This window comes from Ursus maritimus, unplaced genomic scaffold (genome assembly GCF_017311325.1).
Source record: "Ursus maritimus isolate PB19 unplaced genomic scaffold, ASM1731132v1 scaffold_9, whole genome shotgun sequence".
NCBI lineage: Eukaryota > Metazoa > Chordata > Mammalia > Carnivora > Ursidae > Ursus > Ursus maritimus.
The window spans coordinates 23,910,690-23,935,807 of NW_024427107.1; the positions used below are offsets into that span (position 1 = coordinate 23,910,690).

The window sequence follows — 25,118 nt, forward strand, 5'->3', positions numbered from 1 at the left end:
TTTTTTTTTTTTTCCATAGACCAGTATTATTACTATTTCTAACTATCATTTTTTTTTAAAAAGGCATTATCATAAAGAGCCTTAGAGAAAATAATTTGATCTAGATCTGATTCTACTCTTAACTGCACCAATACACGAGTCTTATACATCTATAATCACATCAGTGTATATGTACACAAGCACTACATTTAAATTATTTTCTACAAGAAGTCTAATATCTGAATCAATTCCAATTACTTATAGAATGAGGAAGCTCTTTATGTACTGATATGGAATGACTTTCGATATATATTACTAATTAAAAAACAACACAGAACAGTGTGTATTCTAGGCTACAATGCTTTATCTATAATCCAACATCCAAAAAGCTTTAAAAACCAAAATTTTCAAGTTTAATGCCCAAACTTATTGGACAGTAACACCTGGGTGCAACTGACACGAGGCTATTTATGGTTCTTATTTATCCCATTTGGTGTGAATATTCAGTTTCCCTAGAGAATTGGTATGTTTGATTACTCTGTGCTGTTCAGACTCCCTGTAAATATTACGTAATTTATGCTACAAGCTCCATTTTGCTTTTCTAAAATCCAATAAATTCTGAATTCTAAAACATATCTGGACCCAAAACATCTTGAAAGCAATTATGAACTTGTGGTATGCAACCATTTGTGTTAAAGGGGATAAAATGCATATGTGTACGTATAAGTATCAGAAAAATTTTATGACGATACTAACAACATTGGCTGTCTCTAGGAAAAGGAGCTGATTAGCTGGAGTCAGGAATGCGAGGGAGATCACTTAGTCTTCCATTTTGTAACTTTAAAATTTTGAACCATGAACATGTATCATTTATCCAAAAAACAAAGAATATTAAAATTAAAACAAAATCACCACTTATATAAGCACATGACAAAAGCATGATCTGTTTAAGATACATTCTGTTAACACGTCTTCAGCAGCCAACGTTTATACCACCACTGCCAGTGGATCCCCTTGACTAGTTCTCTTTAGTCGCCGCGAACCTGGGCTGTTCTTGGCTCTGTCAGCGTGCCCAGGTCTTTACAATGCTGCCACCTGTGCCTTCAAAATGCCATTTACAATTCATTTCTTAAATGAAGCTTCTGTCTGCCTAACCCACCTGCGGTTACTTCAGGTCTATCTGTCACTCTATAAAACTCATGGTATTGGCTGGGTATAGGTTCCCTTATTTGTCCTATCTTTTCTATTACACTGGAAATTCAGGAAAGGGGTGATAAAATAATCTGGGTTTGAACATTTTGCTTGGCAGTTTCTCTTACATTGATGGTTAATTATACTGTGTGTGTATCTGGTCTTCCTAACGAGCCTTTCAAGGCCTACCCAAATAATAAATGACAAATACTAGCTAAACTGTTTTAAGCTTATAAAACAAAAAATCATTTCCCAGGAAGGATTTATAATGAAAATGAAATAAAAAAAATAATCAAGGCAGGCTTCTGAAGACTCAAATACCACCTGTAATGACAACTGGAAGTAGAGCCTGGCTTGACAGGGGGCGATTCTAAATTTCCAAGTGCTGTTATGTGCACTGACGGTGGAGAAAACCCGGTTACATTTTGGTGCTCTTGCACACATTAGAAGGGGTCTAGTAAGAATTACTGTGAATTAAAAACTGCATCTGTTCCCTGTACTGTTAAAGAAATAAGTTCTCTACTCACTGCAACGAGTCCTGAGGACCCAAACTAAGACTCAAAATCTTTAAAAATCATGGGCTACTAAATTTAGAAACAACCCAAATCCTTATATTTCTTAGAATCTTTGGAATCGCATCAAAATGATTTTTGAAAAGGTATACATATTCAATTTAACAATTAGTTCGGTTTCTCTTTTTTAAGACAGAAAGCAGATTTTTAAAGAGTCAGAGTCTGTCCAATGAAGTAAAATTTCCCTCTGACTATACATTTCCTTCAAGGCCACTGTTTTGGCATTGGTAACAAACTTTCGTGTTCAGGACTATTTAAAAAAAAAAAACTACATTTTCTCTCCTCTTTATCCTTAGAAATTAATTCTACTAAAGAAATTCACTTTTAAATCATGTCTGCATCATCACAAAATAAAGGCAAAAACATGTATATGGTTTTCCATATAAATATGTATTTGTTTTAGCTTGATAATCGTAAGGTTTTATTGTTTTTTAAGCCAGAAAAACCTTGGCAAGAATACTAAGTCTCCGTTTTCACTTTACAGATGAAAATACCAAGCCTGGGGAAGTCACAGTTTACGGGATGTGTCCTACCCGCTATCCACTGTGAGGTATACAATTACTAATAGGAACTGGCTGGAGGAAACAAGCACAGACCTATAGCTTAAGAAGTACCGAAACCGGGGTCTGTGCGGAATGCTCAGGAGCAGACCGGCAGATGGGGGGAGCTGGAGAAGGCAGCTCCAGGAGGGGCTGTGGCTGGGGCAGGTTTCATCTTCCATCCTCCGTCCGCCTGCGGGTCGCTAAGCCTCCTGCCGCCCTCTCCAGCAGAATTTCAGCTGCACCAGCACTTCTGCCCTGTAATGGGCTGTTTACTTGTCTGTCTCACCTCATGACATTATGAGCACCCAAAGGGCAAGTGCCGCCTTTGAAAACCCATTTCTTGGACAGGCATCATGTCAGCAGGGAGGAGGCTTTCAATTAACATCCATTAAATGAGCTGGGTCTACAAATGACTTCAGGGTCAAAATGCGCCAGGCAGAGCAGGATATCCAGAAGGATAGAGGATGGTAAGTCTAGAAGGGGGAAAAGTTGGCAGGGAGAAGGGCACATGTGGGTAGAAGACAAGAACAAGCAAGAGGCAGAAGGAAAGAGAGTTAAGGAGCACATGAGCATTCAAGGAAATGCTTTAGGACAAAGACGAAATAAAAATAAAGTAAAGCCCATGGACGGTTTCTCAGAAGAAATCATGTGGTTCCCATCCTTAGTCAACACTAAATAAACAGAGACCATGAAACCATAGACTCACATAGTTGTAATGACAGGCTCAGGTTATTTGAATAGTCTTTTGTTCACATGTTTCTGTTAAAGGTTAGCAAATATTTTCACTGCGTACAGCTACTCAGCCTTAAAAGTGACTTTCAAACTACGCATTTCTTTTGTCTGGTGGGGAGGATTTTACTTAGGAGTTTGCTGCTTGGCAAACATGGCCTCGTCCGTATGTGAAGGGAGCGGCTGCACTGCTGGAAACAAGGCTGCTATGTAAACTCTGGAAGGTACGAGCCAACCAGTCCAGACACACACACGAGCACGAAACCCACCGGATCCATTAAACCAAGCAACCGTCCAACAGGGGAAAACAACATTTTCTACAGAAACCTCATCTGAAAGAAAGGAGCCAGAGTTCAGTTAGACCCGGTTTTCATTTGTTTACGGGGTTAAAAGGAAATAAATGACTATCGTGGTTAGCATACCTGCATTTAGGGCAAAGCGTTTATCTATCACAATTATACCACCAGCTATAACACGGCCCTCTTCAGAGAGAGACGGTAACACAAGTATGCTCAGCAAGAACCGCGAGACGGCCTCACAGATTTAGAATGGTAATAAAGCTTTGCGTTTTTGAAAAAGGAGATAACCCCAAAGGTATCTGACCAAAAAATGCACAATAATCGCAAAGCTTCGGGAGCACATCAGGAACTGGGTCCCTTGCAGGATGTTCCCTATTGTGCCGCTGTTGCCCCCACACCTGCATTTGTGCTCTTTTCTCGTGTTCCTTGCTTAGAACGTGCTCTCTCCCATTTCTGTTTGCAGAAATCCTCCCAAGGTCCAAGATCCAACTCTAATCCCTTCCACCTGAGGCCTTCCTGATGCTCCCATGTGCAAAAAAAAATCCCTTTGTTCTTTTAAATTTCATGCAAGACTAAAAAGATTGAGAGAAACACAACTGACTCTATCATGGCACTTGCTCGTCATCTTACATCATGGAGATTTGTTACAATGCACTAGTAGAGGACACCCTGCTTGAGAGCCAGGAAGATCGCAGACTCACTTCTCAACTCCTAGCACTGTTTACCTCTGGAAGCATCAGCAAGTACTCAGTGTAGTAAAGAACAGTGGTCTGGGGCTTCCCTAATTTGCACGATGGCCTACGGCATATAGGTCTGTAAGTACTGACTTCTAGATCCCTACTTTTTACTCTATTCTTCTCATGTCATTTTGTAGATCGCAAATTTACCCAACTATAAATGGGGGGAAAAGGCTGGTTTCAGTTATTTCCCGAAAGCCTAAACAGACACACCCTGGAAAAGACGTAATGAAGAAGTTTTAATCATCTTACTATAGACATTTCACACTGCTTCGTTTTTATTCAAACATAAACATAGCATGAAGAGGATTTTCTATCTAACTTTCAGGTTATTTTCTCATACTTTCAAGTCTGGCTATTTCTTCTGAAAAGTTGATTGAAGCACTATGAGGTAGGAAAGCAGAAATGCAGGCATGTAGGTGGGTAACTGTGTTGAAAAGAGAAGTCCAATCAAATCCTGTTTTGCAAGGCAAGACCCAGGACAAAGACACAGGTGTTCAGCTCAAAGCTGTTTAAATTTTCATAGCACACAATGGTGAATGAATCAGGCTGGTCCGAGTCTTAAAAAGGAAACCTGCATCACAAAAATCTGTCTTTATATCCACAGTTTGCACACACCCTGGAGCGGCCTGCAGGCACTTCAAACAGAGGTGTGGCTCTGTATACCACCCCCTGGGATTTGTCTTCACGTTTATATGTGATGTATTAGGAAAAAATCATTAATGCTATCCCAGAATTTGGGGGAGAACCTCTATAGCTATCTTTCTCACTAACCTATGAATGCCAATGAACTTCCACTAACCCCGTAACTGAACATGCATATTACTTGAACCTCGTAAAAGCCTTGGACAGGGCCTCGGAGACATTACAGCCTCAGATATGACCAACGAGGCATCAGGAGAACAAGCTCACCTCAAATTTCTCTATGCGCTCCACAGCCAGAGTAAGAGCTCAAGCCTGCACAATGCTTACCAGTGCTAGGCACTGTTCCAGATACTTAACACTTACCAACTCAAGGACGACTCAATTTAACCCTATGAGGAGGCAGTATGAATTATCATGCCCATTTCACAGATGATACAATTAAGGCTTAAAGTTGTTTACTTGAGGCTACTCAGCTCAAAATGTGACAGAGCCAAGAGGAAGCTGCTGCGGCTCAGACATCTGTGCTCTTAACTACGAGTCCGTACTGCAGAAAGAATTTCCGAAACCACTCTGGGCAAAAATCCGGAGGTCAGTTAAACATTGATTTGAATCGTTTGCCTCTTTTGTCCCTTCTGAGACTCCGCACTACAGCTCACGTGCACTTCTTCCTTGGTTTTCAAAGGCAAAGATGAGGGAGTTAGAGTTGACTTACAAGCCTCTTTCCTAGGATCAGACCAAAAAGACCAAAAAGACCAAAAAGAGGGGATGGCGTGTTATCAGAGCTCAGACTATGGGGGCAGAGTCAGGCACAAACCAGCAGCCGTGAGATGGTTCTGCCAGAAACAGGACAGCTTGGACCCAACTGCTGAACAATGCTGGGGGCCAAGAGAAGCCCAGCTCCCACCTGTGAGCTGGTAGCCCCTGGGAGACAAGGGGACTCTTGCAGAGCCTGGCAGGTGCTCCTCCACTGCAGGGGAGGATGCTGCTCTCACTGCTCTGCTCTCTCAGATCAGGCTTCCCAAGCACCATGCAGGCCTCACAATGCACTGGGAGCAAAGGAGATGGCGTCCTGCAAGTCTGAGGGAGGTCCTCTGAATGTGGGGAGTCGGCGGGGCCACGGGAACCAACAACAACAGAACGGGAGCAGCACAGGAGCTGGAAGGGGAAGTCCAGGACTGGGCTGCAAAGCCTCGGGCCTGGGGACCTCCCTGTAACCTGACTTCTTCCCACTGAAGATAAGGTTCCCAGTTCCTGACCACCCTCAGCTCCCGCTCTTCCTGCTTCTCATTTAGGCTGATGATATAAACCTACCTTATTTACCCCTCCAGCTTCAGTTCTAAGGGAAGCATCTGAATGCCATCCAGGTAAATGGGAGCTGAGCCAAGACAAAGTCAGCCACAGGGAAGGAAACAGACCCAACAGTGCGCCTGGAGGGACCTGCCCTGAGTCACAGGCAACGGAGCCAAAGCAAGCCAGAATGAGCACTGGGCCAAAATCCTACACCGACCTCACTTCTCCCGAGATTTCCTCCTCTTCCTTGGAACAGCTTTCTTTTCTAGGGATGCTCCCACACATTGTTTCAACCTCCACGTAGCTCTTCTTTAACTTCCAGCTGCACTGCAAATTGTTTACCTATCCATCTCTGCCGCTAGGTTATAAATTTCCTGGAGGATAGGGCCCTAACTCATTTTGGTTTCTCCCCAAACACCTACTCTTTCTGCTTTACACAGAGCAGGTATTCGGGAACCACTGGTTGAAATAATCACAAAATTTACTCTAACATGAAGCACTTACCATCCCCTTTCCACTCTAAATCTATTACCTGCTTTAACCCTCAGAATAATCCTGCTAATATCTATTGTTGCTCTTTTCCCACGGTGCGGATGAAGGCACATGAGGCCTGAGTCCCATCCTTGACAGCACCGGGATCGGAACCCAGACTGCAGGCAGTGTGTGTGTTCTTATCCACAGACTGCACACACCGCCTCTCCAGGTCCTGGAATTCCAGGAGTATAAGTAACAATAGCATTATAGCAGGGAAGGGACAAGTAAGAGCTCTTAAACCTCCACACTTTGGTCCTTGCAGCTCCTTCTGCTAGGAAAGCCCTTCTTCTTCCTTCTGTTCCTGGAAATGCCTACTTGTCTCCCCAAGACTGCCCAAGAGTTGCCTCTCGAAGCCTCTCTCAGTTCCTCCACGTGTTTAGGGAATCCTCTGCTGGCTTCTTATATATCCCGTGCTTTGCTTTGTCACAGCATTTAATACCTGCTGCTTTTCTCCTCCATCTCCTGTCCTAGAAATAGGAGCTCTCAGAGGGCATGGGCTGTCTTTGTACAGTACTCGGTATGGAAGTATGCGACAGCTGCTGGCTGTATCAGTTTATTTAGTACCTATTAAGTGTTACTTCCTATGTAAGGGGCACTCATGCACTAATCAAATTTAATTCTCCTAACTTCTCACCCCCTTTTGCAGACAAGCAATCTAAGGCTTTAAAAAGGTCACATAGATGGTATTTGAGTAAAATCTCCTATCTCAGCCCAGTCTGGCAAGCTCCCAGAGTCTTTCTGGCATCCTGGCCCCCAAACATAAGGCAGGGCCAGTGCCATGGGGAAGAGTGGGATGTTCTTCAGGTCATGTGTGAACGGGTCTCTCGGGGTCTTGCTCCTGGGCACTGCTCTGAGCCTGTTTGGGAAAGGGATACAGTCTCCAGGTGACGAGGGAATCGGACCTCTCAAACTCCAACTCATTCACCGGATTGTCTCCTATCACTCGGGTTTCATGTGTGTGTTATGAGCCCCAGGAAATCAGTGTCACTAACTACAAAGGTCTTTCAGGAACAAATGATCATTTTCATTAAACTTAAAAACTTTTATGCAATGACCTCGGCATAAAGACTAAAAATACATGTATTTATGTAGTATTGAGCTGATATATGAACTGTCAGAAACCCAATGAGATCTTAGCTTTGTAATGGATTCTAAATCTCCAAGGAAGAAAGCCAACTCAAAAATGATAAATGAATCAAAACCAAATATTTAGAGCGCCTATCAGGTCTTGATACCTGCGCTGGATCGTGTGGAATGTCTTAGAATTATTTTTATTAGCTATACAGAATACACTAATAAACATAAAGTAGGCCACTGAAGTCTAAAAATGATCTCTTATTCATGATTATTTTCTTCCTGGGTATAAGAAACATTTTATTCTGGATTTAACTCTTGTAGTTCTTACTAAAAATGATTCCAGTTAGCTTTACATTTGTGCCTATTAGGAAAAACTCATGGTAACTCTGTATGGCTTTACGGTTCATTAGTTCAGTATTAATTCAGATTTCTAAAAATTATTTAGAATTTAGGTGAGCAGAATTTCATACTAATTACAGAGCCGCAATGGATGGGGAAAACAAAGAACAGAAAAAATTAAGAGAAAAAAAAATCTTGAAAATGTCATGAGAAAAACCAGTTATGTACAGCTTATTTTAAGCTCCTAAAAGTCACTACCCCTGCTTGGTACAGAGACTGTAAATATACTTATCTGCCTACAAGTTTTATTTATTTTCCTACAGAGAAATCCCTTCTTAATCTCCATGGCTTGAACACTTAAACTTTTACATCCCTGGGTAATTCAGAGTCCTCATCTAGACAAAAATGATAAGGCATGACTCAACGTAGTCCATGCTTTTGAAAGAGCAATAATTTTATAGTTTGACTTAGTTAGTAAGTGTTCATCGTTTAGTAAAAATATTTTTTCTTTTCATATTTTCCGGTTTTACGAGACTGAGAAACACTGCTGACAGACTACAGCAGAATACACATGTAACCAGCTTCTTCATAATGGAAAAATCAGACTGCTCAACGGAGAGCCCTGGTACCTCATCAAGCATTCCTGCACCTGCCTGATTTCCAGCAGGAAGGGGGATTTCTCGGGTGGTCAGTCAGAGCCGGCTGAGCTGGGGGCCTTTTCAAGCTGGGACTTGCCACTGCCGAGAATTTGCAGGAAGGCTGGACTATGCTCCTGGACACGCCAGCTCTGGGAGGCTAGGCAGACTCTATTACAAAACAGAGAGGGATCAAACAAAATAAACTTGCAACGAGTTAGAGCAGAGACCAGGGAGCAAAAAAAAGCATAGATGGTCCTGTGGAACAGCATCAGCACAAAACAGACCTCTGGTTCTCCCGTGACTTTGATCTTCAGCTGAACCCACGTGCTCCTTGTAAGACTAACTTACTGCCTACTCTAGGTACATTACATGCCTACTAATGTCCTTCTGGGGGTAGGTCCCAGGGGTTAAGGTCTGGAGTCTAAAACTAGCCTCTTCAGAGTTTTCATACTCTTTGCTTAACTAGTAAGTCAGGTATCTTCGTACGAGCCATGTGTTTATTCTCTTGATCTGTTTTATACGTATAATAACTAAGCAAAAATGGAAGATGCCTTTTCCAAGGCAACGAAACTCATAGACGTCAATTTCACTCTTTTATATGGACTTAGTCAAAGACAACAGGCAGCATAAAGAGTTAATGAGAGCGCTGATTATTATATGGTTGACCATCTAGATACCGCGATGGCTACTCTATTAATAGAGTAAATAAAAAATAAAAAGGATTTGCTAATTGGACTTGATTCCAGACAATGGAATTATGCAACAGAGATATTAGCTATAACCACAATCAAACCTTGGTCGGTATCTTGCCTCTTTTATCTTAGTATAAAATAATTCCCTCGTTTCCACACATGGTTTACTATCTCTGGTGATTCCTTAGAAATTTCTCAACCCCAGCCTTCTCTAACTCATTTTCCTAACAACTCTATTACAAGCAACTACGTAAATCTTTGATTTTGATGTTTTCATTTCCTTTGGACTCTTAAATGCACAAGGCTTATAGGTACCATTCTTACAGGAATCTCTTTTTGTTTTGTTCCTCCTTGAAAGTCCATGACTCAAAGATTCATCATCCTTCTCCGCAAAGTGTCACTGCTATTATTTGAGGTCCATGTGTGCTCTTAGCGGACTCTGCTCAGATCCTTAGGGTTTTAACTCTCTTTGTCACAACCACTGGTAGACAAGAGAAGCTCTCCTTTGCCACTTTCAAGAATCCAGTTCTTTATGTGTGGATTGATTTGTTCATGTCCTTGACGGTCCCGTCCCATCTTTTGCTGCGTCCAATCCACCGTGTGCATGACAGCTAAAACCATTCTCCTCAGATGTTGTTTTGCTCATGTTACTAACTTCCTCAGGACTCTGAAACGGTTTCCACTTGTGTATTGCATAACGCCCGATTAGTGCTTTTAAGATCCTTCAATAGTCAGCACCCTTATCTAATTGTCCTCTTCTCTGACCATGACTCAGCTGTACTTTACACCACCCGCCACAAAGCAAAACACTGTGCGTCTTACATTATACACACCAGTGGGGGGGGGGATCCAGAAGGGTTCTGAGTACGTTTTTGTACACACACTGGAAGACTTCTCAAAAAAGGGTGAAGCTCCAGAGTGAAAATCTAACAGAAATGTCAGATTCAGGGTCTCTAGCCTTCCACCTTCCTATTATTTTTATTCTTTTCTACAAACCAACGGCATTAGCTTTCAAGAATTTCAGACTAGCCCCACTACTGCTATGCCCCAATTTACTGGCTTTCTGGATCGTTTTTTTTCTGGGTGGTAGGACGAGGGTGAGAGGGAAGTGTCTGCTTATGAAAGACCCTTGTTTTCAGGTTCTATTGGCCATGGGAGTCCCCAGGGAATATCAACATGGAACATCAGAAGATTAATAAGGCTTTGACGCCAAAAGTAATATCCACTCCAGTGAACCAAAAGGACACTATTGCCCATAGATAATGAACACTGGTGATCTTTACTGCCTTGAAGCATTTTTCATTCTCTTCAGGCTGTGAGTCATCAGACACGCTATTCTTCCCGCACCTGGCAAAATCTCTGTTGCCTCTGTGACAAATCAGGCCTTCCCTTCCCTTCAAAATATTGCTCAAGGCTCAAATTCCTTATGAAATCATTCCAGACCAATTCCACCTGGCACCAGACATGCCAATTATCCCAGGAACCCCTTTATTTATGATGTCTCTCTAATTTTTCTCCCCTTTCTCATTGCTCGGCATTCCCTCAGGGCCAGCATCTTGTACATATGAATTTACATAGATTCATATGCATACATGTTTACACAGACACTATTTGGGGGGGGGGATGCTGGAGACTTTATTTTCTTCCCTTTGTTGGCTTACGCCTTCTATTTCTTTTGAAATTTCCCTTTTATCAGGCACTGAAGACAGCGAAGGCTCTGTAACAGTTACAAATATAGCAACTGTAATTTAAAGAAAACTTTTCAAGAGTAAAGTTTAGTAACTGAACTTTAACACCACAAAATTAACACATTACCGAAGATTCCAAAGGAAGACAAAAATGAAAACTCTTACATATGCTCTTCTTTCCCTTGTTTTCATTTATAGAATGAAACATTAGGGACTGTCTGCTCACGCTGTAATTAGGCTTTAATCATTCCAACAATGGGTTGAAAGTTATTCTGATTTACTGAGGAGTAAGAAGAATAACACTTTTGAAAAATGCTTTTCCTGTCAAGCTTGTATGGTAACATGAAAAAGACAAAAAGACCTCCCAATATTAGTATTGGTCAAGAAAAAAGTTTTTGGAGATGCTTTATGGACAGGTCAATCTTTTTTAATTCCTGTAAGACTGACCATTTAGACATTTACATCAACTACTTCAAAACCTGTGTGGAAGGAGGTAGGCACTAATTAACAGCTGACTGAATGAACTGCTGTGTGTTATTATTTAACTACTCCCTGTGGGTGTAAGTTCTCTCCGAGCAACCTGAAGCTTGTGGAGGGGTCAGGCGCATACTTCCTTTCTCCCACTTCAGCTCTCATGTGGTACTAAGTGTGTCAACCTTTAACAATACCCCTGAAATGACCAAAAATGATTGGTATGTGAGCTGAGCTCCTGGAATGCTTACAGGTACTTCAAAAATCATTTTAATTTAGGTTATATGTCCCTAGCTGTAATCCTGTTCTTAACAGTTTACACAATGGGACACTTTCCCTTTCAGCCCATCTTCTGATGGAGGACGAGTCTGGAGGTGAAAAAGTAAAACATCAGTGATGCTTCACTGTGTTTACCAACTGACTAATTTCTATAAGAAATATTGTTGGTATAGTTAGGTGAAGTCAAGTTCAAAACAGCAGCGGAGGCCCAGACTTGGGCTTTCTGTGACAGGGTGGTCCACAGTCTCCCACTTCCTCATCCCCATGGATGAATTTCTCCCTCATCCCTTCTATTGACGAGAGATCCAGAAAGACGAGTTTGCTTAATATGCTTGAAATAAACGACCCACATTTCAGGAATGATGAACCTTTTCACCAAACTTACTCAGGAGCATTAGAATATCACACACACGAACATCTTAGATTTGCCTCTGTTCCTCACCCACCCCTTTGATCCATCAATTCCTGCTAATTTTGTCTCCTGCTTCTCTACTATCCATGCCCTTGACTGACTGGGTCTTTACCATCTCGCCACAGACCAGGCCTCCAGTCTTGGCCCCACTTAAATCCATCTCAGAGACAGACGGTTCCCAGCTCCACTTCCTTCAAAGACTCCCCAAGACCAACAAGAGCAGGCAATCCAGCTCCCAAACCTGCATGACTTCATTTCCTAGCATATCTTAACCTACACGTACCAACCTTCAGTGTGCCTCAGAATAACTGGGGATGCTTGCAGAACACACGAGACGTCAGCACTGGGTGGGAGCCAGGAATTTTCAAGTGCCCCTTGTGATCTGCTGCAGGGGGTGTGAATGGAGAAGCCCCTCTATCCAACTGCTGCTAGAACTTACTCTATGCACTTTCATCCCACTCTGTCTTCCTCAGGATGTTCCTTCTGTCCGGAGCCTCCTTGCCACCATTTGCTTTCCGCGGAGTCTCAACGGACTCCCCACAGCACAGGCTCAGCCCTTCTGCCCCACATGTGTTTCGTGTTCTTCCTTCTTCTGCATTTTCAGTTTTTCTTAGAATTCACTGTACTAAACTGATATTGTCTATGTTTGTCTCAGCCCCAAGATTTGTGGCTATTGAATGAATAATATTGGTTAAATCGAACGGGCAAAATGAAGCATATGACAAAATAATACTGCTCCCAGATGGACCTTCCTTTAGGAGCCTAAGGCAAGCGCATGGGTAAGAGGAAAAAAAGAATCCTACCCTAATTCTCAAAATCGAGTGGACATTAAAGGCTTGGGCTCTGATGTGATGCTGCCTAGAGTCTGCCCTACATAGGTCATCTACCTGTTTTTGTGAACTTCCTATGTCTGAGTTTCCTCCTGACTAACGGGGTGGCTGTGGCGATTAGGTGAGATGACAGAAGCCAAGTTCACGGCGCGGGTTCAGGCACTAGGTAACCACCGAACCATGTCAGTTCTGTTTGTATGTGGCCGAGAGGTATCGCCCGAATTGCTATCCTCAGATCCAAAGGGGAAGGGTGCTTGCACTAGTGTGTCATATACGTGGGGGAAATGTTTTGCACTGTCTACACTGCTTCCATATTTGCAAACATGGCCAAAAAATCAACTTACTGCAGGATAGCTCACTTTGATGTTTCTGTAGCCAAATGATGCTGAGATTCTACCATCAAAAATCGTATTTTATAGACTCTATGCAGAAATAGTTTAAGTTCAAATGTGATTTAAATTAAAATTATTTAGCTATTGAAAAAAATCTGATAGTTTTTTTTTTTTTTAAGAAAGTACCAGTCATCTTCTCCTTAGCACTATAAAATTCTTATCTATGTATATTCTGCTGCTAGCATTGCTACTGTCAGGGGTAAAAGTCCCTATAGGAAGACACATTCTGTTAGGTTTTCTTAATTCAGTCCTATATGGACCTTGCGCATGATCACAAAAGACTAACAGAGGTCAGGCAAAGGAAAGGGGCCTGGGTGTGAGGGCGTTCCAGGCAGAGAGGGCTTGCTTGTGCAAGAGCACAGGCAAGTGACAAGCTCACCCAGGTGGGTAGGTGTTTCCCGGTGGGTCCCTCGACATCCCAGCCCCACTTGGCGCACAGCACCAGCCCGCTGCACAGGAGTGCTGTGAACTCCCCAGGGTATTTGCTCTTAATGACAAGTTTTGTTTCTTATTCATCTTTGTATTCCTAGGGCCTAGTGCCATGTTTGGACAGAGCTGGCACCAAATAAAGGTTTGCCAAATGATGTTTCTTTAGCACAATAATTTGTGAGAGTGATATTTTGTTCCAGTACATTGCCAAGAAAGAAACAGGCCAACAGATCTTGCTCACTGGGTAGGTCCTTTGAGCATAAGTCTTAGAAAGCATAATTTCACAAATTCAGGAATAGACTTTCTGATACCTGAATTGCATTGTCCTAAAGTAATAGGTTCCTCCTGGTTACTGAATGTGAGAATTGCTTTATTTGTACTTCTTAAAAAGAGCTGCATCTAGCATCATGTACATGGAATTTCTCTTTTTGCAGTGTGCCCCATAAATGTCTTTGTTCCTCAGGGTTTGGGTCTGAGCTCTTTATGTGTGGTACAAGTCTGAATTCCAGGTCTTTATTCCCTTTTGTCTTTAGGGCCAGCATCTCAAAATTCAAGAAGTCAAAATCCAAACTCAACTTCCTCTCTAAACCTGTACTTTCTTCTCTGGTCCCTGTGTGAACAAACAGTACTAGCACCCATCCAGCTGGCTGAGCCTGAAACTTGGGGGTCAGTCTGACTCTGCCTCTTCTAGGTTTAACACATTTATTCAACCAACCATCAAGTCCTACTGAGTCTGCTGGGGAGGCTGTCACCCATACATGTGCTTCTTTCCATCCCCACTGTCACTGCTTAGCTTTGCCCATAGGTTCTTACCTAGATTACTAGTTAGCAGATTACTACTTAATCCGCCTCCAGGTTTATTGCCCTTTGCTCTTCCCAGTCCCTATACCACCTGCATCCAGAGTGATCTTTCTAAATACGATCATGTAATTCTTGTGCCTAAAGCTATCAGTAGCTCTCCCCGGTCTTTGTGATAATGTCCAAACTCCCCCTTATAGGTCAGTGAGCCCCTACTTACTTCTCCGTCTTATCTCTCAACACCCCCCCACAGCCAGTAGCCTCTTCTCAAGCCATATTTTCGAGCTATACCAAACATTTTACAGTATGCCAAATACATGTGGGCCATTATCCTTTGCACCCTTCTCTATCTTTTTCTGGAAAACACCTACACATCCTTTGGTTTTCAAGCTGGATACCACCTGCACAATCATGCCTCCAGTCCCAGGCTATGATTAAGCTCCTCCTATGTGCTCCCTAAGCTCAGAGCAAGGGGCCAACCACCTGAGAGGTAACTGCATTTTTATCTGTCCTAACATGTGACAGAAAGGACTGGATCGTAATCATTATTTTACATTAACATAGTTTGTCATCGATTCATATTATAAGAGTGATTAAAATTAATATTTCATGGAGATAAAAACCAAGCCTTATGAAATGGACTGGTAACTTAGTGTCTTTTCTGCAAATCCAGACCAGGGTGTTAATCAATGTGTTAACTAATGACCCTTCCACCGCATTTGCCTCTTTGCAAGATAATCTATCAGTCACAGCTCAACTGGTTCTCAGATCACTGGGGTGAGCAAGATGGACGGGAGTGAGTAACAAGGGCTGGTGGAGGGTGGGTATGGCTCCTCCATTCCTACTCCTGAACTCGAAACTCCAGCTTCTGTGGGATTTTTCCTCAACACATTTTGACTAGTAGGCTCCCCACGTGAATATCAAATCTTTCCCTTAACGGATGGAAGTGAATGTAAGAAATCCTGAAAAGTAATTCAACAACTCCCACAGCAATGTAAAAAACTAAACAGAGAGGGATCTCTGGACCAAGCCACCTGAGATCAAAACTTGATGGACCAGACGCAGCAAAACTCGGCAGAATTTTAACCTTATTCAGAAGTTTTCAAAAACTAACAAAAATATAGCAAAGTTATTTGTTAATCTCTGGCATGATCAATTGTTTTAAAAATGCTAGAAAATGAATTAATGTATTTTACTTGGCTTGAATATGTTTCTTTTGGCACACAGGGAAATCCTAAGAGGATTTGACTTCAAAGAGTCGCACTCTTTTGGTGGCGATCTTAACCCCTTACATATTAATTAAATTCCCGATAAAGAAGCTTATTTTGCATTGAGCATATTATACGAATAAATGTGAAACACCAACTGAAATAGAAGGACAAAATTATTAAAAGCTTATTTGGTTTTATTCTCAAGAGGCCGTTGTACTAAAGCTGAATGACTTACATAAATACCTTTGGCATTTGTTGGATCCTGTTCCCAAACACAATGTTCATATTTCATCTATAATAAGAAAAGCATCTCAAAGATTTGCAAGGCACTAGTCTTGCAAGCGTCCAGTTTGGTGTCTTGAGTCAAGTGAGATTGGCAGCGTCAGCTTAATCCATAATGGAAAGTTGTGCGCGGGGCGCTTGGGCTGCCTGGCAGCTGCGGCTCCGAGGAGTCTCCCAGCTGTGTTAGCATGCACACAGAACGCTGCCTCTTGCCCGAAAACAGAGTATCTCCAGGTCAAGGCTAGAAGTTGTATGGGGTACACGGGATGGAACATGAAGAGTATCACACCTTTGGCGTTCTGGGAAACACAGTGCGGGGGGCGGGGGGGAGCTTTCGGTACAAAGGAAGCTATACTAGAAAGTAACTGCTGCTTTAATTCTTCATATTTACAGAATCAGGAAAAATGTCATGCTTTGGAGATAAATGAGCTCCAATCTGCTGCAGTTTGTACTGTCTAAGCAAACTCTGATTTCTATAGTTAAAACAAGGCCAACACGTGTCCCCAAAACCTAGCTTATTATCTCCCTGGAATGTTGCTTTTTCCCTCCAGTCTTTGCAGCCAGTTTTCACCAAGTAGGTTTCTGCAGAATTCAACATTACCTCATATCCCATTCATACCACACACAGACAGCATCTTCTCCTTATGCTCTTGGCTTAATCAAAGTGGAGATGTTTTTAATGGCCCACGAGTCTGCATAACTGTGACCCTCCCATTGTTATGGCATAAGACCCATTTTCATTAAATTTGTATTGCTTGAACCTACTTGTTCATCATTAAAACACATGTGCCCCCCTCCTCCAACTCAAGGCCTCATTTTCTGAATGGGCCTGGACGTGGGAGGGTTGGATGAAGGGTTTTTAAAGAAAGGTCTTCAGAAACAAGATAACCCTAAGAAAGTTTTACAAGGTTCCCATAACACAGTATGTTCCCATGTTACGTGTAATGACCTGCTAAGCATGAGGTACCCTAACATCAGAGCTGAAGGAGAGAAGCCGGGCATGTTCCCATCATATCCCTGGAGTTCCATCCTATCCAAGCTTTACCCCTTGTTTGGGGGCAGGACCGAGCAGACGCCTCGGTATCTTTCTGGTTTCAGCTGCTCCCTCTGCACACCCACACAGAAAATCCTCAGTGACTGCTTGGCCCATGAAGAAGTCCTGGGCCCCTCAATACAGAGAAGTACAGCTTTCTTTAAACAGCCTGGACAAGAATGTGAGGAAATTAGAGCAGGCTCTTCACTCTCGCCCATGGGAAATGGGCATTCTTTGGTTAAAAAGGAGAAGCATGTGTTTAAAATTTTTATGAGCAATACAAAAAATATAATATGCCAAAGACAATGGTGACCTACGCTAGTGTACCTACACAATATGAAGATAAAAATCTTTATTACCTTTACATCGTCTTCAGAACATTACCCTGGCATACCTTGATACAAATACATATGCCATTTCCTTGCTCAGTTTCTTTTCAATCTTAAAAAATATAATCGCCTGTTGACCGTGTATTGACTTCACAGAGATCTGAGGCTAGGAAAGGGGGGAGTCTTGATCCATGCTCACATCTAAACACAGGTGGTCGCGCTTGGTGGATTTAACTCCATTCCTTTTGCTTCTCCCTATTTCTGCTTCCCAAGCCTTCCTTCCCTTTCTTTTTCCTTCCTCCCTCCCTCCATCTTTACCTCTATCCCAGTCTGGCTTCTTGGTCATCCATCAACTGCCCCTTTTGGGAATGACACTTGTACAATGGACGCATTCTCCAAAACATGAACTAGGTATGGTGGTTCACGGTTTACATACTAAGAGCCCTGTGATATCCACTCTCTCACTCTTAAGACAACCCTCCTGAAGAAAGAGGCAACTATCAATCCCCATTCACAGTAACTTTTCTGCACTTCGGCCTGAGCGTATTAACCAAGCCTCGGGAATCTGTTCGTAGAAGGGCTAGCGGCAACAGGTGGAAAAGCGTGACAGGCAGCAAAGGCTGACAGGGAAGAGCACCGGAAGTGTAACTAATGAAAATCGTTAATGCTGTCAACACTGAATTCCCACATTTTAGGTGATTTCCCCCCAGATTTCTTTGCCTGTTTAACAGCTTCTTCATTAAAATGGCTTATAAGACATTACAAAAAATTCAACCTTCCTGCAAAAATCATTTATGCTAAAACCTGAACATTCACCAGAGCTCCAGGAAAAGAAATAAAAAAACTCATGGAAAAGATAATTTTAAAAATACGAAAGGACTACTAACACTAGAGAAAAGAAACAGAATAAACCAGAATTTTGATTTGCAAAAGAGAACTAGAATCCATTTGTCCAAGTGAATTTAAGAATTTCAAATTCCTGGCCCTTCACAATAACTTGGCAGGGACTGAGCCTTTTCCCTAAAATTGGTAGAAGTTTAATTTGGATCCGTAATGTGCGCTGACTCATGGTCGACTCTGGGTTTTAATTACTAATAAGCGAAGTGTGAATCAAGTCAAGTAATTTTGTAAGGAACTGTTCTATTGAACACGATCATTTGAGCTCAAGAAAAATGGTAAAAAAAAAAAAAAAAGTAAGACAAGAAAAACCTTCAAAAGGAAATAAAGACAGCTAAAAATTTAGCAAACAGATTCCTAAAAAGCAGTACGCTCTTACGTTCTGACCAATCACATATTTTGGTGATGTCAAATAAGTAGGATGAGCTAATATTTTTATAATGAGTTTAAGTTGACTTCCTGGAGTTTCCAGATCTGTTTAAGGGAAGCACTCACATGTGTCACTGGACCAGCTCATCCCTATGAAGAATGGAGATAAGAGTTTGGCTTAACCTCAAGTTCTTATTCCCTCGCCATGCCTTAGTAATGACTCTTTAATGATGTTGACCTAGCTAAGGAAAAGCATACCTGTAACCCATACTTCTGCATTTTCTGTACTTCCTTGGTTACTGCCAGATTATATCATGATGACTTACGAGCGCTATGTTTCCTTCCTCTAAAGCTGGTTTATAAATGCCCAAGAAAACAGAATTAGAAGCCCTGGGAGTGTGTACAGCCTAGGAAGTGAGAATTTAATTCACTCATTCATCAAATATTTACCAGAGCCCTTACGAAAGTGCCCTGATCTAAACTAGCTGCTGGGTGCGGGAAAGCGAGCAAAGCTGCCTTCGGGGTCTGGCTTTCCGATCTAGTTGGAGAAAGAGATACCAAATACAGTGAAGTACGATGACAACTCAGACAAATGGGCATTTAGGTGGAAGGGGGTGGCAGTGGGGTGGGAGGGTGTGGCCTTAGGGAAATCTTCCCTGAAGAGACTTGATGCCTAAGGCGGAAGCCGGAGCAAGCCGGAGGGGCTAGCTGGGGCGAGGGCCACCAGACCGAGGGAGGGGATGAGCACAGACTTCCCTTAGAACCAAAGGAAAGCCACGGTGGCTGAATCATTCAGGCCGTGGAGGAAAGAGGGAGACTGTTAAGGAATTATAATATATCTTTTTAGAAGAAAAATATGGGAAATAATATTTTTCAGGTGGGATTTTGGGGGAAAAAAGTGTCATTTTTTTATATTAAAGTCCAAAATTGGCAACATGGAATCAATCTCTCGTTCTGAAAGCAGGTACGGCAAGTTCGGCTGTGCAGCAGCTCCCCTGAGCTGCAGGCCTCCACATTCTATCTGGTGTTTCCACCCCCCTGTACAACTACATCTGTGCCGGGCCCAGCAGGGCTGGGGCTGGGCCAGACACAGTCCAGGGCTCCCTCCCAACATTACCTGTCTTGGGGCTGCTGTCACCCCCTGAAGCTTGGGAGAGACTGGGAGCAGCAGTCACTGACAGTTCACGGTAGTCTCGGAAGCCTGTCCAGCCACACACCCTCCCAGCTTCAGTGAGGCCACCACAGAGTCAGAGAACGGTGGTCCACTCTATCCTCCCACTTTATTTTCTTTCTTTTAATCTGTGTGATACGACGAAGCCAGCCTGTGGTTCTCAAGTGCTTGAGGACAGTCCTCTCCCATCCCTGTCACCAGCCATCTTCTATCCTTTAGCATGATAATCATGTCCTCTGGGGCTCGGAGTCTACAAAGCTCTTCTTCTGTCTACATCCTTTTCTAAATTATCTGCTCTTTTCCACAGAAGTATGGGTCTCTAAGGACCACTTACTGGCTACCTCAGCGAAATGCCTCCTTAAAATATTCTTCTTCAAATTCTTCCTTAAAATATTTTTCTCAAGGAATAGTATTTTGAACATCTCTTAGGCAATGACTGAGGACAAGAGTTATATGGAGTAAGAATGATCAAATGAGAACTGTAATCGAAACAAGAGGAATAGTGGGGTCATCTTGGGCAGAGCTGTGGTCTCCGCCTCTGAACATGAGGGGCTTGAAATATTCAGAGTTGCTCCCCTACCTCTTGAACATTTCTTAAAAAACAAGGTTGAGACATTTTCTCAGTTCCAGGAGATCATTTTTACGCACAGGACCAAGACAAGAAGAGATGAAAATGTTTTGTTACATCTTATAGTCATAGTACTTTTTAGATCAGAACAGAAACCTGAAGAAAAGTTATAGGAGTCAGCAAATTATTAGTGTCCCTTAGAGCTGTCACTCTTTAAATGCTAACCTGCTAGTAAACGATCAGTATCTACTAATTTTCTATCTGCTGCATTATTTCTACTATCTACTAACTGTTACGTGATCCTCACATTCCCTTTTCGATAAGAAGCAAGCAGGGGCCCGTAATACACCTTCTGAAATAAGCCTCCTGTGCGTTTCCTGCGGAGACACACGACTCCCTCTTCAAGGAAGCAAAGGAAAGGTCCACAGACCTTCTTGAATCTCTGGGCTGGAGGTGGTTGGTTCCATGTCTCCTGATTCCCCTGAGGAGGATACCATTATTTTCTCTCAAAGCTAACTTGAAGCTTTGCTTCAAGATAATATAGGGTGATGGCACAAAAATGGATCCATTTTCCTGAGACTTAAAAATTCTCCGTAGCCTAAGAAATAATAGCAATAGAATAGTGATTAGCGCTATCTGGGTGGCAAACTGAGATGGTCGGTAACTATTACCATCTCCCTCTGTTGCTAATGGCGAATGAGGGATTTTCAGAGCTGCAGCTCCCAGGAGCCTTACTTTCTAGTTGTTATCCTACCACGACCAGGGCAGGACCAGGGGGAGAGTGTCACCTACGTTCTTAAATTTTTGCTACTTTTTAAAACCAAAACATTAACGGTAACTACTGGAGGATCCAGGAAGGACTGAGCAGACATTCGGGCATTATAAAAAGCCATGATTTATGACAATATAGTAAGAAGTCCGTTTCCCAGCCAGCAACCTCCAAAACCTTAATGGATGCTTTTTCTCTATTAAAAAAACCAAAAAGTTTTAATTATTTATTTATTACTTTTTTAAAGATTTATTTATTTCTGAAAGTGGGTGAGTGAGAGAGGGGCCCGGGGAGGGGGAGAGGGAGAGAAAGAATCTCAAGCAGACTCCCTGCTGAGCGCAGAGCCCGCCTTGGGGCTCAATCTCATGACCCCAAGATCATGACCTGAGCCGAAATCAAGAGTCACATGCTTAACAAACTGAGCCACCCAGGTGACCCAAAAAAGTTTTTAAAAGAATGTATAACTTTAAGTTCAGAGCTACTGAAGGGGACTGTCAGTCCTTCAGCTACTTTCTACAAAAACAAGTGGCAAAACTCTGTACCTGAAGTAGTTATTAAAGCAATGAATCTGGAAAGAGGAGTAACAGTGAAAGTAAGACATAAAAGGTTAATTGAGTATTTTGTCTATTGCATCATTCAGACAGTAAACACTTCACATGAGATCTACCCTCTTAACAAATTTTTATGTGCACAAATCACATAACTACATGCACAATCACCTTGCTTAACTGAAACTTTAGAGCTGTTGAACAGCAGCTCCCCATCCCCCCTCCCTCCAGCCTCTGGCAACCACCATTTAACTCTGTTTCTAGGAGTCTGACCATGTTAGATACCTCATTTAAGTGGAATCATGCAATATTTGTCCTGTGACTGGCTTATTTCACTTAGTATAATGAATTGAGCATTTGCAAAATAGCTAAGTGAAATATTTATGAAGCAGTTAACTGGCTAAAAGTATATTTGTTGATTATCAACTATGTAATACAGTACTCTCAAACTACATTACCATCCCCAAGACACTTTCAACAGAGGGGATGTGGCTAGGGCTTGGGTAAGAGTTTTATGATACTAGCATAATCAGAGATCCTTGCATTACAAGCATTTCCCCTTCATTATTTAGATTCCTCCAATTTAAACTAACCATAAAAGTCAATAATTAAAGCAAGTGTAAGAAAATCATTTGCTAGAGTGTCCTGCACAGGTGTACTTTCCATCTGCCGAGATCGAACCGCCTCTACCAGATCACTGGGTTGTAAGGTGAAAACAAAGGGAAGAATCCAAGAGTGCATTTAAAATTACAGGCCAGGGCATAACCAAAGGTACATCACTAGCTCTAAAAGTTAGCTGAGAGCCAGGGGACACAGTATGATTAGATGTGCCAAGTATCCCATCTATAAGTACACTGACAAGCAAGTAACGCAACGCTCAGTGATCTGGGAAAACTATGATCTAAGCTAAAGGATGCTCAGCAGAGAAGAGAGGTGAGGCCCTTCCTGAAAGTCTGTGCTGATCAACAAAAAACATTAACTTTAAAACAGGATGAGTTTGGGATAAAGATGGAAACCCTGAAGACTTTTACTGTATATCTCAATATAATGCAAAAAATAAGACCAAGTACTGCTTCAGGTACTAAGAAGTAAACAGCTGCCATAAAATATATATATTTTTAATAGAAACTTCATAAGTCTGAAAGGATTCTGTTGAACCACACGAGACTGCCATTTTTTGAACATCAAAAGGTCCAAATATCAGTAGTTTCATATGGCTCAGCCAAAGCAAAGGAGGATTCATTTATTTAATGCTAAGAATAAAAATCTGAAGACATGCTAATATTTTGTGGCTTTGAAAGAAGGCGTACTTCTATGAGAAAATATTACTGAAGCAGGAAAAGATATATGCCTCAGGTCATACAAAACTGTGGCCAGTCATTGGCCATGTAAATAAGCCTAAAAATAATATTTTCCATTTATAACCATCCTTTTTTGTCTACAATAAGACAATTCTATTCCCAATAGATTTCTCCATCCCTCTCACTGGATCCCTGAACCCAGCTATTAATGGTAAAACTTCAGGCACATAGTCCTTCTGTGCCCACATACACCCCACTTCTCAATCTATAATTCACCGCTTTCTCCTACTCACTCCATCCCCTCTCTACTGCTCTACTTTCTTGCAACTTTGGCACACTGACAGGCCCATCTGTCCATGTCAGGTTCCCCCCACCCCCTTCCTTTTAATATGCCAGTGATCTAATCACGCCTGCTTAGAATGTGGTGATTTGTATGAGCCTTAGTCCCTCTGCCATTCCCATATAGCTGAGCTCTGTTGGTTTTTTTTTTTTCTTTTGCAGTGATATATTTTTTAAAAATTATTATTTTTTTAATTTTGGGTAGTCAACGTACAGTGCAATATCGGTTTCTGGAGTAGAATTCAGTGATTCATCACTTACATACAACACCCAGGGCTCACCATAACAAGTGCCCTCCTTAACTTGGGTAGGAGCTCTGTTGTTTTAAAGAACGCATGCAAGATTTGGTCTCGTAACTTTCCCTTTCTGCCATATCTAGATTTTTATGCCTTCTTAAACAACAACACCAACCAACCAAAAAACACCCCTGAAAGTAACTTTCTGGATTCCTGGAAATGCACAGGGTCTGAGCAACCTGACGTTAAGTATCAGGGAAATAATTCGTAACAGGAAGGGGATCTCAATGTGCCTTCAACATTTCGTGATGATGGTGTTTCCGAACAGTTCAGGTACATTTCTGACTCATTCCATTGCACTTCATCATTTTCTAACTTTGGTTCTGGCAGTTGTACAGGCTCTTTGGTGAGGTTACCAACAGAATGACAAACATAATATTTGATATCCCACTGTTTTGAAGGACCAGGCACAACCACCCACCCTGCACTGACATACCTTGAATTTGCTATTTCCACTTTGGTTCTTGCCATGGCAGCTGCCCTTTGCGCGCCTTCAATTGCTCTGTCCACCTTCTCCCTAGTTTTTGTATTTCTTATTGGTATGAGCTGCTTCCTTATTCCACGGACCAGAATATTATTTTTGTATTTTCCCTCTTCTTTGGAGCCGTCAGGAAACACGGTGCAGCCATACCCGTGCCTCTTGTTATTTGCCCACTCGCCTTCATACTTCATGCCGTTGGAGCGCTCGCTAATGCCGAAACCATTGCGCTTGTCGTTCTTCCACTCGCCCATGTAGGTTTCCGTGGTGGTGGCATCGACGTGGTCTTCCACGGGGCAAAAATCACAATCTACGTCGCCGAAGCTGATCGTGGAGTTGGCATCGCTAGAACTAATTCTGCTCATGGCCGCGTCGCTGCGGACTGAGCTGCGCTTACTGGAGATGGAAGACTTGGATTCGGACTTGCGAAGTTTCATGCTTCCGAGAAGGGAGCCCCTTCGGAAGAGGCCGCCCTTCTTCTTGCCCGCGAGCTCGGCGTCGGCATGGAAGTTGAGCACGAAGCCGCCGCGGGTGCCGGCGGGACTGTCGGCAGCGGCCGCGGCGTCGTGGAGCACGCTGCCGTTGCTCTGCTCGCTGCGCAGCGAGGCCATGGAGGTGCGCAGCGGCGAGCGGATCACCGTGGCCATGCCGTAGGGCACGCTCTGGCGCACGCCGTAGCCATGCCGCATGCCGCCGGCCCACTGGCCCTGGTAGGTACCTTCGAGAGACCGTGAGAAAGCACAGCGTGAGTCGGGGTCAGAAGGGATGCCATCTCGGCTGCAAGCACCCGGGTGCGCCCCGGGAGAGCCTGGCGCATAGAGCAGGCAGGCCCACGGTCAAATCCCACACATTTCCAAGTCAACTCTAAGCGCTACTTTTCATCCATTTATGAATTCCGCCCTGTAATTTTGTCTATGGCTTTAATGTAATTGCATAGCATTTTCCAATAGTCTGGTAACTTTTC

At 42.7% G+C, this 25,118-nt stretch overlaps 1 protein-coding gene across 1 annotated transcript in view; it reads right to left on the reverse strand.

The window, feature by feature from the left end:
* JPH1 (junctophilin 1) overlaps positions 1 to 25,118 on the reverse strand; it is a 79,692-nt gene that overhangs the window by 48,853 nt on the left and 5,721 nt on the right. The window contains exon 2 of the mRNA XM_040626061.1: positions 24,113 to 24,872. Within this exon, the coding sequence (XP_040481995.1) occupies positions 24,113 to 24,872 (760 nt within the window). The remainder of the gene's footprint in view (positions 1 to 24,112; positions 24,873 to 25,118) is intronic.